The 11,205-nt window shown below is 43.2% G+C and overlaps 3 protein-coding genes across 11 annotated transcripts; 2 read left to right on the top strand and 1 right to left on the bottom strand.

Moving 5' to 3' along the window:
• Positions 1-462: 462 nt before the first annotated feature.
• Positions 463-2,558, bottom strand: LOC129590219 (uncharacterized). 4 transcript variants are annotated; one of them, XM_055485331.1, is made up of 7 exons: positions 2,191-2,558; positions 1,402-1,913; positions 1,201-1,340; positions 930-1,018; positions 822-852; positions 718-756; positions 463-638 (listed from the first exon to the last, which is right to left on the bottom strand). In XM_055485331.1, exons 2-7 carry the CDS (start codon positions 1,658-1,660, stop codon positions 474-476), a joined length of 723 nt encoding a protein of 240 aa, XP_055341306.1. In that variant the 5' UTR covers positions 1,661-1,913; positions 2,191-2,558; the 3' UTR covers positions 463-473. The 4 variants fall into 4 exon arrangements, with proteins under 4 accessions (XP_055341306.1, XP_055341305.1, XP_055341307.1 ...); XM_055485330.1 differs by having other exon boundaries at positions 2,195-2,558; XM_055485332.1 differs by having other exon boundaries at positions 1,402-1,869; positions 2,195-2,558.
• LOC129590218 (uncharacterized) lies at positions 2,311-7,419 on the top strand. Of its 6 annotated transcripts, none has more exons than XM_055485322.1 (17): positions 2,311-2,919; positions 3,018-3,109; positions 3,221-3,287; positions 3,415-3,547; positions 3,614-3,891; positions 3,976-4,172; positions 4,245-4,380; positions 4,470-4,626; positions 4,964-5,081; positions 5,142-5,280; positions 5,571-5,685; positions 5,760-6,162; positions 6,229-6,531; positions 6,593-6,663; positions 6,785-6,875; positions 6,943-7,088; positions 7,150-7,419. In XM_055485322.1, the coding sequence occupies exons 1-17, from the start codon at positions 2,550-2,552 to the stop codon at positions 7,181-7,183; spliced, it is 2,850 nt and encodes a 949-aa protein (XP_055341297.1). In that variant the 5' UTR covers positions 2,311-2,549; the 3' UTR covers positions 7,184-7,419. The 6 variants fall into 6 exon arrangements, with proteins under 6 accessions (XP_055341297.1, XP_055341296.1, XP_055341301.1 ...); XM_055485321.1 differs by having other exon boundaries at positions 4,929-5,081; positions 5,561-5,685; XM_055485326.1 differs by lacking the exon at positions 6,229-6,531 and having other exon boundaries at positions 4,929-5,081; positions 5,561-5,685.
• Positions 7,420-7,829: 410 nt separating this feature from the next.
• Positions 7,830-10,014, top strand: LOC129590168 (uncharacterized). Its single transcript, XM_055485228.1, has 2 exons — positions 7,830-8,618; positions 8,701-10,014. The coding sequence occupies exons 1-2, from the start codon at positions 8,036-8,038 to the stop codon at positions 9,840-9,842; spliced, it is 1,725 nt and encodes a 574-aa protein (XP_055341203.1). The 5' UTR covers positions 7,830-8,035; the 3' UTR covers positions 9,843-10,014.
• Positions 10,015-11,205: the final 1,191 nt, after the last annotated feature.

Here is an 11,205-nt window from a genome sequence, read left to right as displayed (position 1 = left end):
GGTAACAGCTTTTAACAACCATGTCAGGTTTTTAAGCGCGGATCATATCTCAAGTTTAACAGAGTTTCCAAAGGTATTAATCCATTTGATCGAAGTTATGAATTTCGTCAATATGTATATCGACAGCACCGTTTATATTATCGCTCAGTGTAACGCAACTTTATTGCATACGGAATAACATTATTATATAGGAAATTATCACTAATATACAACTCGAAAATACTTAATACTTTGCTTGGACCCCACTTGCACACACATTATGCTAGGCAACCTCCCGTTCGAACAACAACACCCAATAACAATCGTATCAACAAAGATTACAAAATTTTCGTTAACATAACACACAGTAACTCTGCTACACAGTCTGGTTCCCCCTGTGGCTTTGCGGGATTTTATTGAGGAATAAGTACACATCTTGTTCACTTATCCGTACTGGAGATGAAACAATATTCCTCTTGACCTCCCATCCATTTTCATCGCTTTCCGCGATAGTAATCTCGCTGTGGGCTTCTGGCTGATGCTGGCTTCGCATCATAATCGAAGGCTGACATGGCGAAGGCTTCATCCGTCGCTCCACGGTCACGGTCACGATTACGACTGCGTGATCGTGAGCGCACTCTCGGCTCTTTTTTAGGATACTAAAAAGCACAGGCGGCGCCATTTTACAACATGCTCGGTCATGCGAAGAATGCAATGATGTCTTTAAGCTGTCCTTACGTTGTTATCCGGGCTTGACAGCCTGGGTTCCGGCGTTCCCTACGTGGACAGGTGGACAGTTAACGCTGGAAAAAATTTTTAAATCCTAAAAGCAAACTGCTTACCGCGACTTCTGCAGGTGTCCGTATAAGCGGTCTGCAATCACCGACTAAGTGCTTGATTAGTTTGGACTTCTGTTTATATTACTGGGTTGCTGTACATGTTGAACTTACGCAATATCTGCTGGCTCATCATCCTGGTCGATTTCAAACCGTTCAAATCTGTAATATCTGTCGGGAGGGACAACTTTCCAGAACCAACACTATCCAAATGAGAAGAACTACTGTATAATATTCATATTCCAACGGCAGGACAGGCTGAAGTCCTTTTTTTAGTTTAGTACTGTCGGAGTTTAACTGATCTGGCCAAGTTTTACACGTTGGAAGTAGGTCACGGGCAGCGGGCTTAGTTATGCGTTCAAAACAATTGAATTAGTCATCATACCTTTGTCCAGTAAAGGGAGACAGCAGTGTAGATTAGGAGGATCAGCGCAAGACATGGAATGACAATGTACACTAGCACCTGTATGGCATACGCCTCTTTTGATTTGCCGACTACTTCGTATTTCAGCTCCATTGTATCTTCTGCAACTCGCTTAAATTGATACAACTGAGTGGCTCGCAAGCAAAATCAGTGCCGACATACCGTCAGACAAATTCCTGTATTTCTTCCATCTTAGATTAAAGGTCAGGTTCGCATGGATAGTACTGTCATCTGGGCTGCCCTTGCCCGATTTCAGACCTTCGAGCCTTCTCACTTCCTTTTCCAGTGCTCTAATTTCCTTTGTTAACTGGGCATTGGAATGTTCGCCTGATACATCGCTTTTTTCGTCATCATCCTCGTCGTCATCTTCAAACTGTCGAGGCCTCAGAGCTGGTTTTTGATGTAAACGAAATTTGTCCATCTTTTTCTCCAAATTACTTTGGTCCGATGAAATTCTAGGTAGCAGTTCTGTGGTCTGTTCTTTCCGGAAGCGATTGTTTTCAATTTTCTTCTGCTTTCGTAGTTGAGTATTTGCTTCATGATGTGCGCCCGGAGAAAAACGCTCCACATCATCATAAGTTTGGCTGAGATCATAATAGGTCCTAGCATCTCTGGCAGATGACGACCTGCCTTTGGGAATTTTGAGAAATTTGCGACGATTTGAAGTGTCTACACTGTGTACAAAAATTAGCATGGCTAAAACAGGAAATAAAGAGATCAGGAAAAAACACTTTTCCATTCGTTCGCTGGCGAAGTCAACAGCATTTTTAAGTTCAGATATGCAAATGCCATCAAGAAATGCGGTGGACATTTTTTGTACGAAACATAATAAGTTTTGAAAATTTTACGGACCAGAAAAATGATTATTATTTGGAAAACTGAGCTACTAAAAAGCTGTAACTCACTGCACCTTTCGGGCGCACTTTGTTCGGTTAAGCGTTAAGGACTTACTTACAATGTTATGCCGTAACCCACAATGTATCGCACGATAAGCGTTTTTAGTTGGCTTTCATTTTATTATGGCCATAGCTCCACGACGTTGCTTAGGCACTTCTCAGATTCCGGAGCCGCAAAGGATCCGGTTAAAAGTGTAACACTTCGACGTGGCTGATGCACCTTTTCCTACCGCGTTGGAGCCTGCTGCTTTTTCGGATTATCCAGCCAACCACTAATAATAATACTTACCTTCAGCAGGCTTTGCTGCTATAATTACTGTTTCCGAAGTTCTGTTCTTGACGTTTTGACTTTCTTCCCGCATTGCCGGTCGTTATGAAAGTGCCGGACAAAAAAATATCCGTTTGCGTCCAACTATGCATTACACAGCATTCAGCAAGCAGCTGTTGGTACTGCTTGCAGTGCACTGGCAACAGTGTAAAGGTCAGACTGAGGACGAGACAACTATCGATCTGGACATAGCGACAGCAGCCCCTGTGCAGCCGGACGAAGATCCCGAGCAACGCCCACGTAGGCCACTGGATCTGCAGGAATATGCACTATGGACGGCTACCGGGGAAGTCATAGACTTTGGCCAACCGGTCGAAATCAGGCCTTTTGTGTACACGGAAGGTGACTGCTCAGCTGAAACATGGGCAGTAGTGCAGAAATGGGAATCACTGGCCACAGCTATTAGCGACGCTCTGATGAGTGACACGAATAGTTCTGTACCAGCTCCCACTCAAGGTAAACATGAAAAATTTTTTGGAGACGAATAAATTGCACACACATTTGACGTGCATTTTTGGATCAATTTTTCAAATCTTAGTATTTCTTGATTATAGAATTTGTTACTGCTTTCTACCGACAACTTGAGCTACTGCGCACCGACCAAACGAAACCGTTGGATAGCCTAAAGCATATGCTGGAATATTCGGTAATGCAGGAGTTTGATATCAGTTTTAACTAAATAGGTAAATTATTTGTGGTTTGGTGTGCAGAGTCTATAGAGTACAAATTAGGTCAACAATAATCTTTCTTTATTCAGGAATGCGACCGACTGAAGAAGTTTGCCATAGCACTATTCATACCAGCAATTATGATGCCATTCTCGGGTAATAAAGCATAAGTGCTATTAGTACTATTAGTTTCAGTCCTTCAAGTTTGCAGTAATGCGTCTATATTTGCTGCTTTACCAATTTGTTCATGTGCAAACGCTTTTTTATGCCATCACTATACCAGGGATTTCTTTGATGTTCATTCGCGTTCACCTTGGCTGGTGCGGTGCCAGTTATCAGCCATACAACGTCCTCCTTTATCGTATTGTTTGGATAGGGCTATGCGCCGGTTTATTTCTCATCGTGATAATTCTGATGTAAGTACCCCGACCAACAGTATAAACTCCAAAGGAAGCCACAGAGAAGACGTTACTTTTTTGCAGCTCTTGTACCGCGCTGGCCTTCATAGCCACTTCCGGTTTCGTGCATGGTCTGAAGCAGTTTGATAAAACGGCGGAGCAGTTTTTCGGGGATATCGAAGTGGCTGCGTGGAATGTGAAGCAGGCTCTTTTGCATTTAAGTGGTGTCGCGTTGGATCGAACTGTCAGCACCATCTTTGGGAATTTCGACTGGATGGATGTACTGATCAGTGACAGTGTCTGGCGAGGACTGCCTGATTTCGTTCAATCTGGCATTGAGACACTTGGCTCACTGATCAACGGTAAATGTACAGAACTCGTCACAACAGGCAGAATGCAGAGATCAACTTGCAGTGGCAAATAGCCTGAAGAAAACTTAATTTCAGAATCGGATGCCATCCGAGATGGACTTTTTGATCTGGACGAAAAGCTCCATCAGATTAATGTTAACACCGAAAAGGCGGACATATTTCTGCGCAAACAACAGCAGAATCTCTGGAACTTGAAAGAGACATGTACCACGCCGTATTTTTGCGAGCGAATTGACCCGGCTGGCTTGGAGGTGGCACTTGAAACTGTCGTCGTACGTACATTTCGTATACGTAGTTGACACTAAAATAAATAATCCCCTGCCACTAATTCGATTCCCGAACAGCTTGACGTATCCAGGGAAGCCAATGCAACAGAAGCAATTATTCTTTCTGGGTTTCCAGCCTTGATTCGACAAGCCTGCGAGCGTTTCAATAAAACTGGCCATATTTTAGCGGCGAAAACAAATCACATTTTGCAAGGTGAGCGCATCCACAGGTCGGTTCGGCTTAAGTATTTTTGTGTTGGTATTGCGGATTGCCCATTTTGAATAACGCGGAACCTTATGCAGAATCTACGGAGAGCATCAAAACGTGGAGCGGCCAAGTATTCCGACTCCTGGACCCCTTGCTGAACGTAAGCAAACCCACTTTAGAGGAAGTAACCCGTTCCCGTGACAAGTTTCGCCAGCTGCCCTCAAAAATTGGCGGAGTATCTATTTTTCTTGTGTAAGCAAAGGACTAATTGCAGTATTGCTTAATGTATCTACTGTATATATAGTTTGCTTTCCTCGTTTGTTTAATTTTGCTAGTATGATTCTTATATTCATATGCAAAACGCTGTTTATACTCGAATACCCTTATCCTTCCCCGGTTTGTATGTTTTTCGGTATATGAAACACGGTCGCCGTACGTTGGGTAACACGAATTTTAATCGTGAACACTCATAGAGCCGAATACGCATAATATTTTCTGTTCTTTCTTAATAAAATTTTTATTCTGCATGATAATAATAGTAATAAGTTTTTCAGTGAATACGGACTGTATATTCTGCAACTGATCTTAGCCGCGGTGGTGTGCTGGTGGGTCGTGGCGAATACTTGCGGAATTTGTTGCTACGAACCGATCGTACTACCTTCAACGCGTTCTTTGTCTTCCGATTGTGCTGGATTGGTATTAATGGGGTACATCCGCTAAATAGCACAAGCTATACATTGAATAATTACGCTGGTTTGTCTTTTTAGCGTGATGTACTGCTCAGCTTTTCTGTCGAGCTTAATCCTAGTCATTGGTGTCGGCGTGGTAGCAGGTGCCAGTATTGCCCGCGCTGCAATGTGTCCCCTCTTGGAGAATGGGCGGTATCCCTACCAAGAAACCGATCAGGTACGTCCTTAATAAATTATGGCGAAAGCGTTGGGCACGAATTATTGTTAAGAGATGTATTGAAAATTGTATTACAAGAATTACTTGTAAATTATGTCAGTGGAATGGTTAGCCGGTCGGAAGTAAAACGGTCTATCAAAACTTGCGGGAAGTAAAAGTCTGGTAGCACAAAGAGTGTACAGTACTTGTTTGCTGGCGCGTGCTGTTATAAACCATTTGGGAATCTCGACAATCAAGTTATTGATTGACCTTCAGAAAAAGCCGTTGACCATTGGTACAGCTTATCGTAGGACTTCTTGAAGACAACAATCCGGTTTCCGATGTCCCACAACCTTTTAACATATCGATTGCCTCAAACGATTCCACTCCAGCCAGCACCGGCATTAGCATTGGCCGTATCTTGGAGTAAGAACTGCGGTTGGGAACTGTCCGCAGACTTACTGTAAAAATTGAGCGACACTGTTTTATTATGTTAACAGGGATTGCGCCAAGAATTACAGCTTCCTGGAGATTTTAAGTTTCCTGTCTCAGACTGGTTCGGAAGTGCAGGATGTTGATCACAGCTTGGAATTTCGTATTGTGCAGTTATTTTCTGTTGCCGATGATTCCGAAATTGTAAGCGTTATGAATCAAATGCTGCCGTACATAAGCTGGACGGAAACTCCTGCTGAGGACATCACTGTGAGAACTACTGCAGAAACTACCGCAAGCACGACGGACGATGTAGTACTTGAATTTACGGCACCAGAAAGCATCACAGTGGAGCCTGAACCGGTAACGACAATTCCGACATTCAAGTATTTCCCGGATGAACTGGTCAGCCTCTTGGCTGCCTATCAAAGTAACCTTACGCACTTTAACCTGCAAGACCAAAGGACCCAGGTATTTATCTTCGATTTTATTGGCAGTCGTTAATGCCCGTGCAACAAGTGGTGCCTTGATTTTTAGCTAGGCTTATCAATTACAAAAGTCCCTATTTATGATTATATGAAGGAATTATCAAAAGTCAGGCATGGTCTTATATCAAAACCGGGTGAACAGGAGGCTATTGATCGCATTTTGACGGCACTGGATCGTGAATACCAGACTAGGTTGTTTCCTGCTCATTCTACTCAAGTGCAGCTAATGCAGGAGATTGACGATGTCGAAAGAAAAATGACCGTTTACGAACGCACACCCAAACGATTTTCCGAAAGCAAACAAGCTATTGAGAACTATGCCAAACAAAATATGTACCGTAATACGTTAAATGTATGCCGAAAGCAGCCACTTTTTCGTCGGTAGCTTGCATTGTTAGACTTGTTTACTACAGCACACTATGCATTTTATTAACCGGATTCCTGGATATTTGGAGCATTATTCCACTTTTGTTGGGGAAAAAGTATGCAGAATGTTCTTCTCTCGCTTTTTGCTTCGCTCGTAATGAAATTACGTAGGATTGTGACACTGTTGCCATAATTGCTACCTTACCGTGATTTTCATGTTATGTTATTTTTTTACATGTTATGGCGAACCGCACTAGAGAATGTGGACCTATTCAAAAGGCCATGGGGCAATTCACCCGTCTCCTATGTCACTGTATAATTGGTAATATGGTAAGCCCATACATTTCAACTATCCTAAGGCTGAACGTTTTGCCTTAAGAAGCGGTTTGTATAACAGTTGCTTTTGGGCTTTACACTGGTTGCTGCTGGACTGACGTTTGCTCCCGCTTGTATACTGGCCACGCTTCTGAGCCGGCAGTTAACAATTCTACCTGAAAGTGACCACGCGGATGACTATTTCGAGAGAGGGATCCCTGCGGATTTGTAAGAACAACTCCCTCGTGATTCATTTAGAAGCGCTTTAACTTGGTTTTCTTTATTTTAGTCGAAAATGGCCAAGGAGAAAAACTTTCATTTGATTTAAAAATCATGTGGGCGTACGGAATTTTACAAGTGTTACCCGTGTCGCGGTCGACCGATACTGTCCGATTTATCGATCATTAAACCGGTGTTCTTGATAGTTGATACTTATCCGACTTCGTAAAACTTTCGCTTTTCGTGGTTTTTGATTTTTTGACTATTTTAGCGGTCACTTGTTCGGTGGCGCACTAATTTTAAAAGGTGGACTTTGGTCGGATGCAATTAAAGCTCGGCATCTTAACTAAATCATCTTTTCTGCAATCGTGTTAAATAATATTTTTTAAGATTGTAACCGCTAACCAAGACCAACTGAACACGGAAATAATGGTATATCTTAATAGCACACATGGCATCAAAAGGAAGGAACGAATAGGAACGAATACCTGGCACCAGAGGAAGGCTTGCTCAAAGCACGCATAAAATAAGTAAATGCTCATATACTATATGATAAATTATTTTGGTATATAGGGGGAAAAATGAGTCTAGCCGAACCAGTCTCCTGTACTTCTGATGTCAACCGGCTGGTGTTTTACTTTGTCGCTATAGTAGCCGCTATACATGGTGCTTATGTACCGCGCTTGATTTAACCGTATGTACTGCCGTAACGTCACACTCCAGGCGGGTGACGGCAGCAGTACAGGGAAACGGGCCGAGTAGACTTGTTTGTCCCCCTATATAAGAACCACCACATTTTTGCACTATAGTATTCGTGGCATCCAGTATACAATATCTAGCCTACTGGTATTGGCTATGTGTTCTGCGAACTAACTGAAAAGTGTGCAATACATCTGTACTGCAATGGGTATTCGTATTTCGGGGTGTGACATTTTCTGTGCAAAAGCGTATCGTAAATGCTCCCACAAGACATTAAGTTCCCGCACTCGAAGTCTGCTGGCCTCGTTGACTTACGCCCATTTTCTGAGCTGTTTGGATTTGCGGCCTCTCCGCCACAAGAGATTTTCTACGATTTTTCAGTTCTTGATGAGCCCATAAGCACTCGTTTGGAAGCTACCGATGCGCCGGACGCTACAGATGTACGGCAGACGGTCTCTCTTGAAAATGATAAAGCGGGCAGCAGTGATGCAGATAACTTTTCGAACATTCTCGCCTTGTCCAAGAAATGGGTAGTTAGCTCAGATACCAGTTATGAATGGACAGAGAAATTGCGGTCTTGCTTCCTACCGGACAGCAATCACCTGGTTTCGAGCGTTACCCACAAGGTTCTGGATACGCGATCAGAAATCTTAAACGAGTTTACTCCCGTTTCGCTGCACACAGCACCTTATCAGCCGAGTTTTGAGTCTGTATTTAAAGCCCTACAAGGATCGAATCATGCTTTATCAGACCTGGTCGAGAATACCGGCAACTGTGCGAGGGAGGAAGATGCCATTGCGCTACAGAGAGAAGTAAAGACCATCGTTTCGGATCTGATTGGTTAGTAGCACAAACGATATATCACAAGTGCACCAGTGAAGTCACGCACGTTGTGGTGTCATATTTGGTTTCAACATGATAGATTCCAAGGAAAAATCGAACGCGGGAGCAGCGGTTAAATGTGCTGAGAGCACTGTGATTCCGAAACACGCAAGCTGCAGATTTTGGAGCAAAGAAAAAGGTGACGACAGGAAAAATAGTTATCCGGCACAAACTGTAAAATGTGTTGGTATGGGAGGAGTGGAAGGCGGAACCGAGTCGACGCCGTCTGCATATGACGAACTCTCTAACTGCCATTGTGCGATTGCACAAACAGATGATGACCCAGAACCGAAGCAGTACGACATTTGGCAAGAAGTTGCTCCAGGTTCGTCGAAGCGAGCGCAAAACATTCCACGGTTCCATCCTCCTGTTCCCAGTCCTCTACCATACTGCTATAACCCTTCCCAGATTTTTGTGCAATCCAGATTAAAGGAAAGCACTTTGTTCAGCGTGTGCTCCGAAAATCTGCAAATAACGCCAACGGATGGTGGATGGATTCACCTGCGCTTACGTTTACCGGAAGAGACACCGATCTTCGGCGTACCTCCTGGTCAATTTGTGGTACTCACTGCATGTATCAAATGTGGATGCAAGAGCCAGTTATCAGAGGTGGGAGGTCTTGCTGGAACGTTTCGAATTTCCAGGCCAGTTTTTCCCGTTAGCGGCTGTGATGCATTGGGCTTCGTCGATTTTTTATGGCTAAATCGATGCAGCATTAAGCAGCGTTCCGATGTGATTGTTTGTCAAGACCGATTTGGTTTCTGTCTGGAACACTTCGCTAGTCATGATTCGTTAAGTGTTGACGGCCCATTTGGAAGTATACTGTATCGCGGCTTGGGATGGTTTTCCTTTATGCAGGAGCCCACTAAAGAAATCGTTACTAAGTCATACCGTAATGTCATCATGATCGGCATGACCTTTGGCATGCTTCCCCTCTTAAGCGTTCTGGAACACGCAGCTAGGGAAATGGCTGTACCAACCACATTTACTTGTGTGCAGCTGCACATTAATTCGGAACCTTGTTGGATCGGCGAGAAATTAAGTGCGCTAAGCAAACAGCGAGATGATCTGACATATATGGAATACAATATTAATTTTTCTTTGGATTGGGAGTTAGATACATTTCAAAAGGATTTGTTTTCCAAAATTCCTCCTCCTCCCCCGGTGTTGATACGTTTGTGATTACATGCGCTTATGTTCCGTTTGTAAACAATTACATAATGACAGTTTTGAAACGGTTGGGTTATACAGCGTATGCATGGTACAATTACTAAACAATATGAAACATCCCATTGTATTTTACTATCGAATGAAAAAGCTTCCTGCCAAAAACCGGGTGATTTCAAAGCAGCAATGAAAAGGAAAGACAGTTTGTTTGATATGTAATAGTAAACTCTGCAACACTTGAGTACAACAGAATCTGTAATCCGCCTTTGTCGCCGCCACCACCAATCCATAAAAGCAAAAAACCATTTGAAGCGACCACCAGTCGGCACAACTACTAAAAAGGTTTCCACAGCAAGAATTTGCAAAACAGCAGTTTCAGGATTTTGACTGTTAAACCAATCATCAATTCGTTTGGAAAGATCTCTCTGTGATTCATGACGGACAACTACACCAGAAAACAGCGAGTCAGAATAACAAATTTTAGGGCTGAAAGTTTGCGAGTGTAATGTCGAGCTTGAAAATGGGTTAACGCCATCCACATGGTAATAAAATACTCGTATTCCGCTGATCTTCTGCATAACGCTATCAATCTTTCTCGGCCACTTGGCCTGCATCTCACAAAGGTCATCCATCTTTTGTACGGTTTGTATGCGAAGAATTTGAGCATGCGGCTGACTTTTGCACCACTGTGTTAAGGCTTCGTACAAGATATCCAAGCAATGGCAAGAACTTGTAGGATCCGCGCAAAACTGATAGCAATCCAGGTTGCAAGGTAAGAGTGAAAATTCGTCAGCTATGTAAAATAATCGCATAACGTCAAAGTATCTTTGAATACGACCAGAAGGCGTCCAAGCGCATAAGTCCGGCAAAATTCGATCCGACGTAATATACACTGGTACCATTTCTACTGAAAGCACCCGTCCAGTAAGTTTTTTGGCTCGAATATAGTCGTTCAAACGCATTAAAAGAGATTGGTAAGGAACAGTTAGATAATTTTGGAGACCGTCTTCTGCACAGTTTATTTTCAGATTCGGTACAACCGTAATATATTTCAGAATTTCGTGATGCACTTTAGATGTCGTTTCTCGTGAGCGTATCCAAACTCGTACGCCTCTCTTAATTACTACCGGACAAGTTGGCGAGAACGGATATGCGGTAACGAATTCCGTCTTGACCGATGGAAAAGCTGACTCGGGTACAGGGTGACCAGGACTGATCTGAATCGATTCGACAGAAATTATTTCCAATTTCGGTCGTTTCAGAAACCACTTATTAATGCGCTGCAGCAGGGCTGGTAATTTTTCGTATTTAAATCGTCCTTCTAAGGCGACTCGGTCGGTAATTTGCGGCACAAAGTCTACAAATCCGAGGGCTGCAT

The sequence above is a fragment of the Paramacrobiotus metropolitanus genome, unplaced genomic scaffold (assembly GCF_019649055.1).
Source record: "Paramacrobiotus metropolitanus isolate TYO unplaced genomic scaffold, Prichtersi_v1.0 Parri_scaffold0000039, whole genome shotgun sequence".
Classification (NCBI taxonomy): domain Eukaryota; kingdom Metazoa; phylum Tardigrada; class Eutardigrada; order Parachela; family Macrobiotidae; genus Paramacrobiotus; species Paramacrobiotus metropolitanus.
The sequence above is the reverse complement of the archived record's forward strand: the minus strand, read 5'-3'. Positions and strand labels throughout refer to the sequence as shown.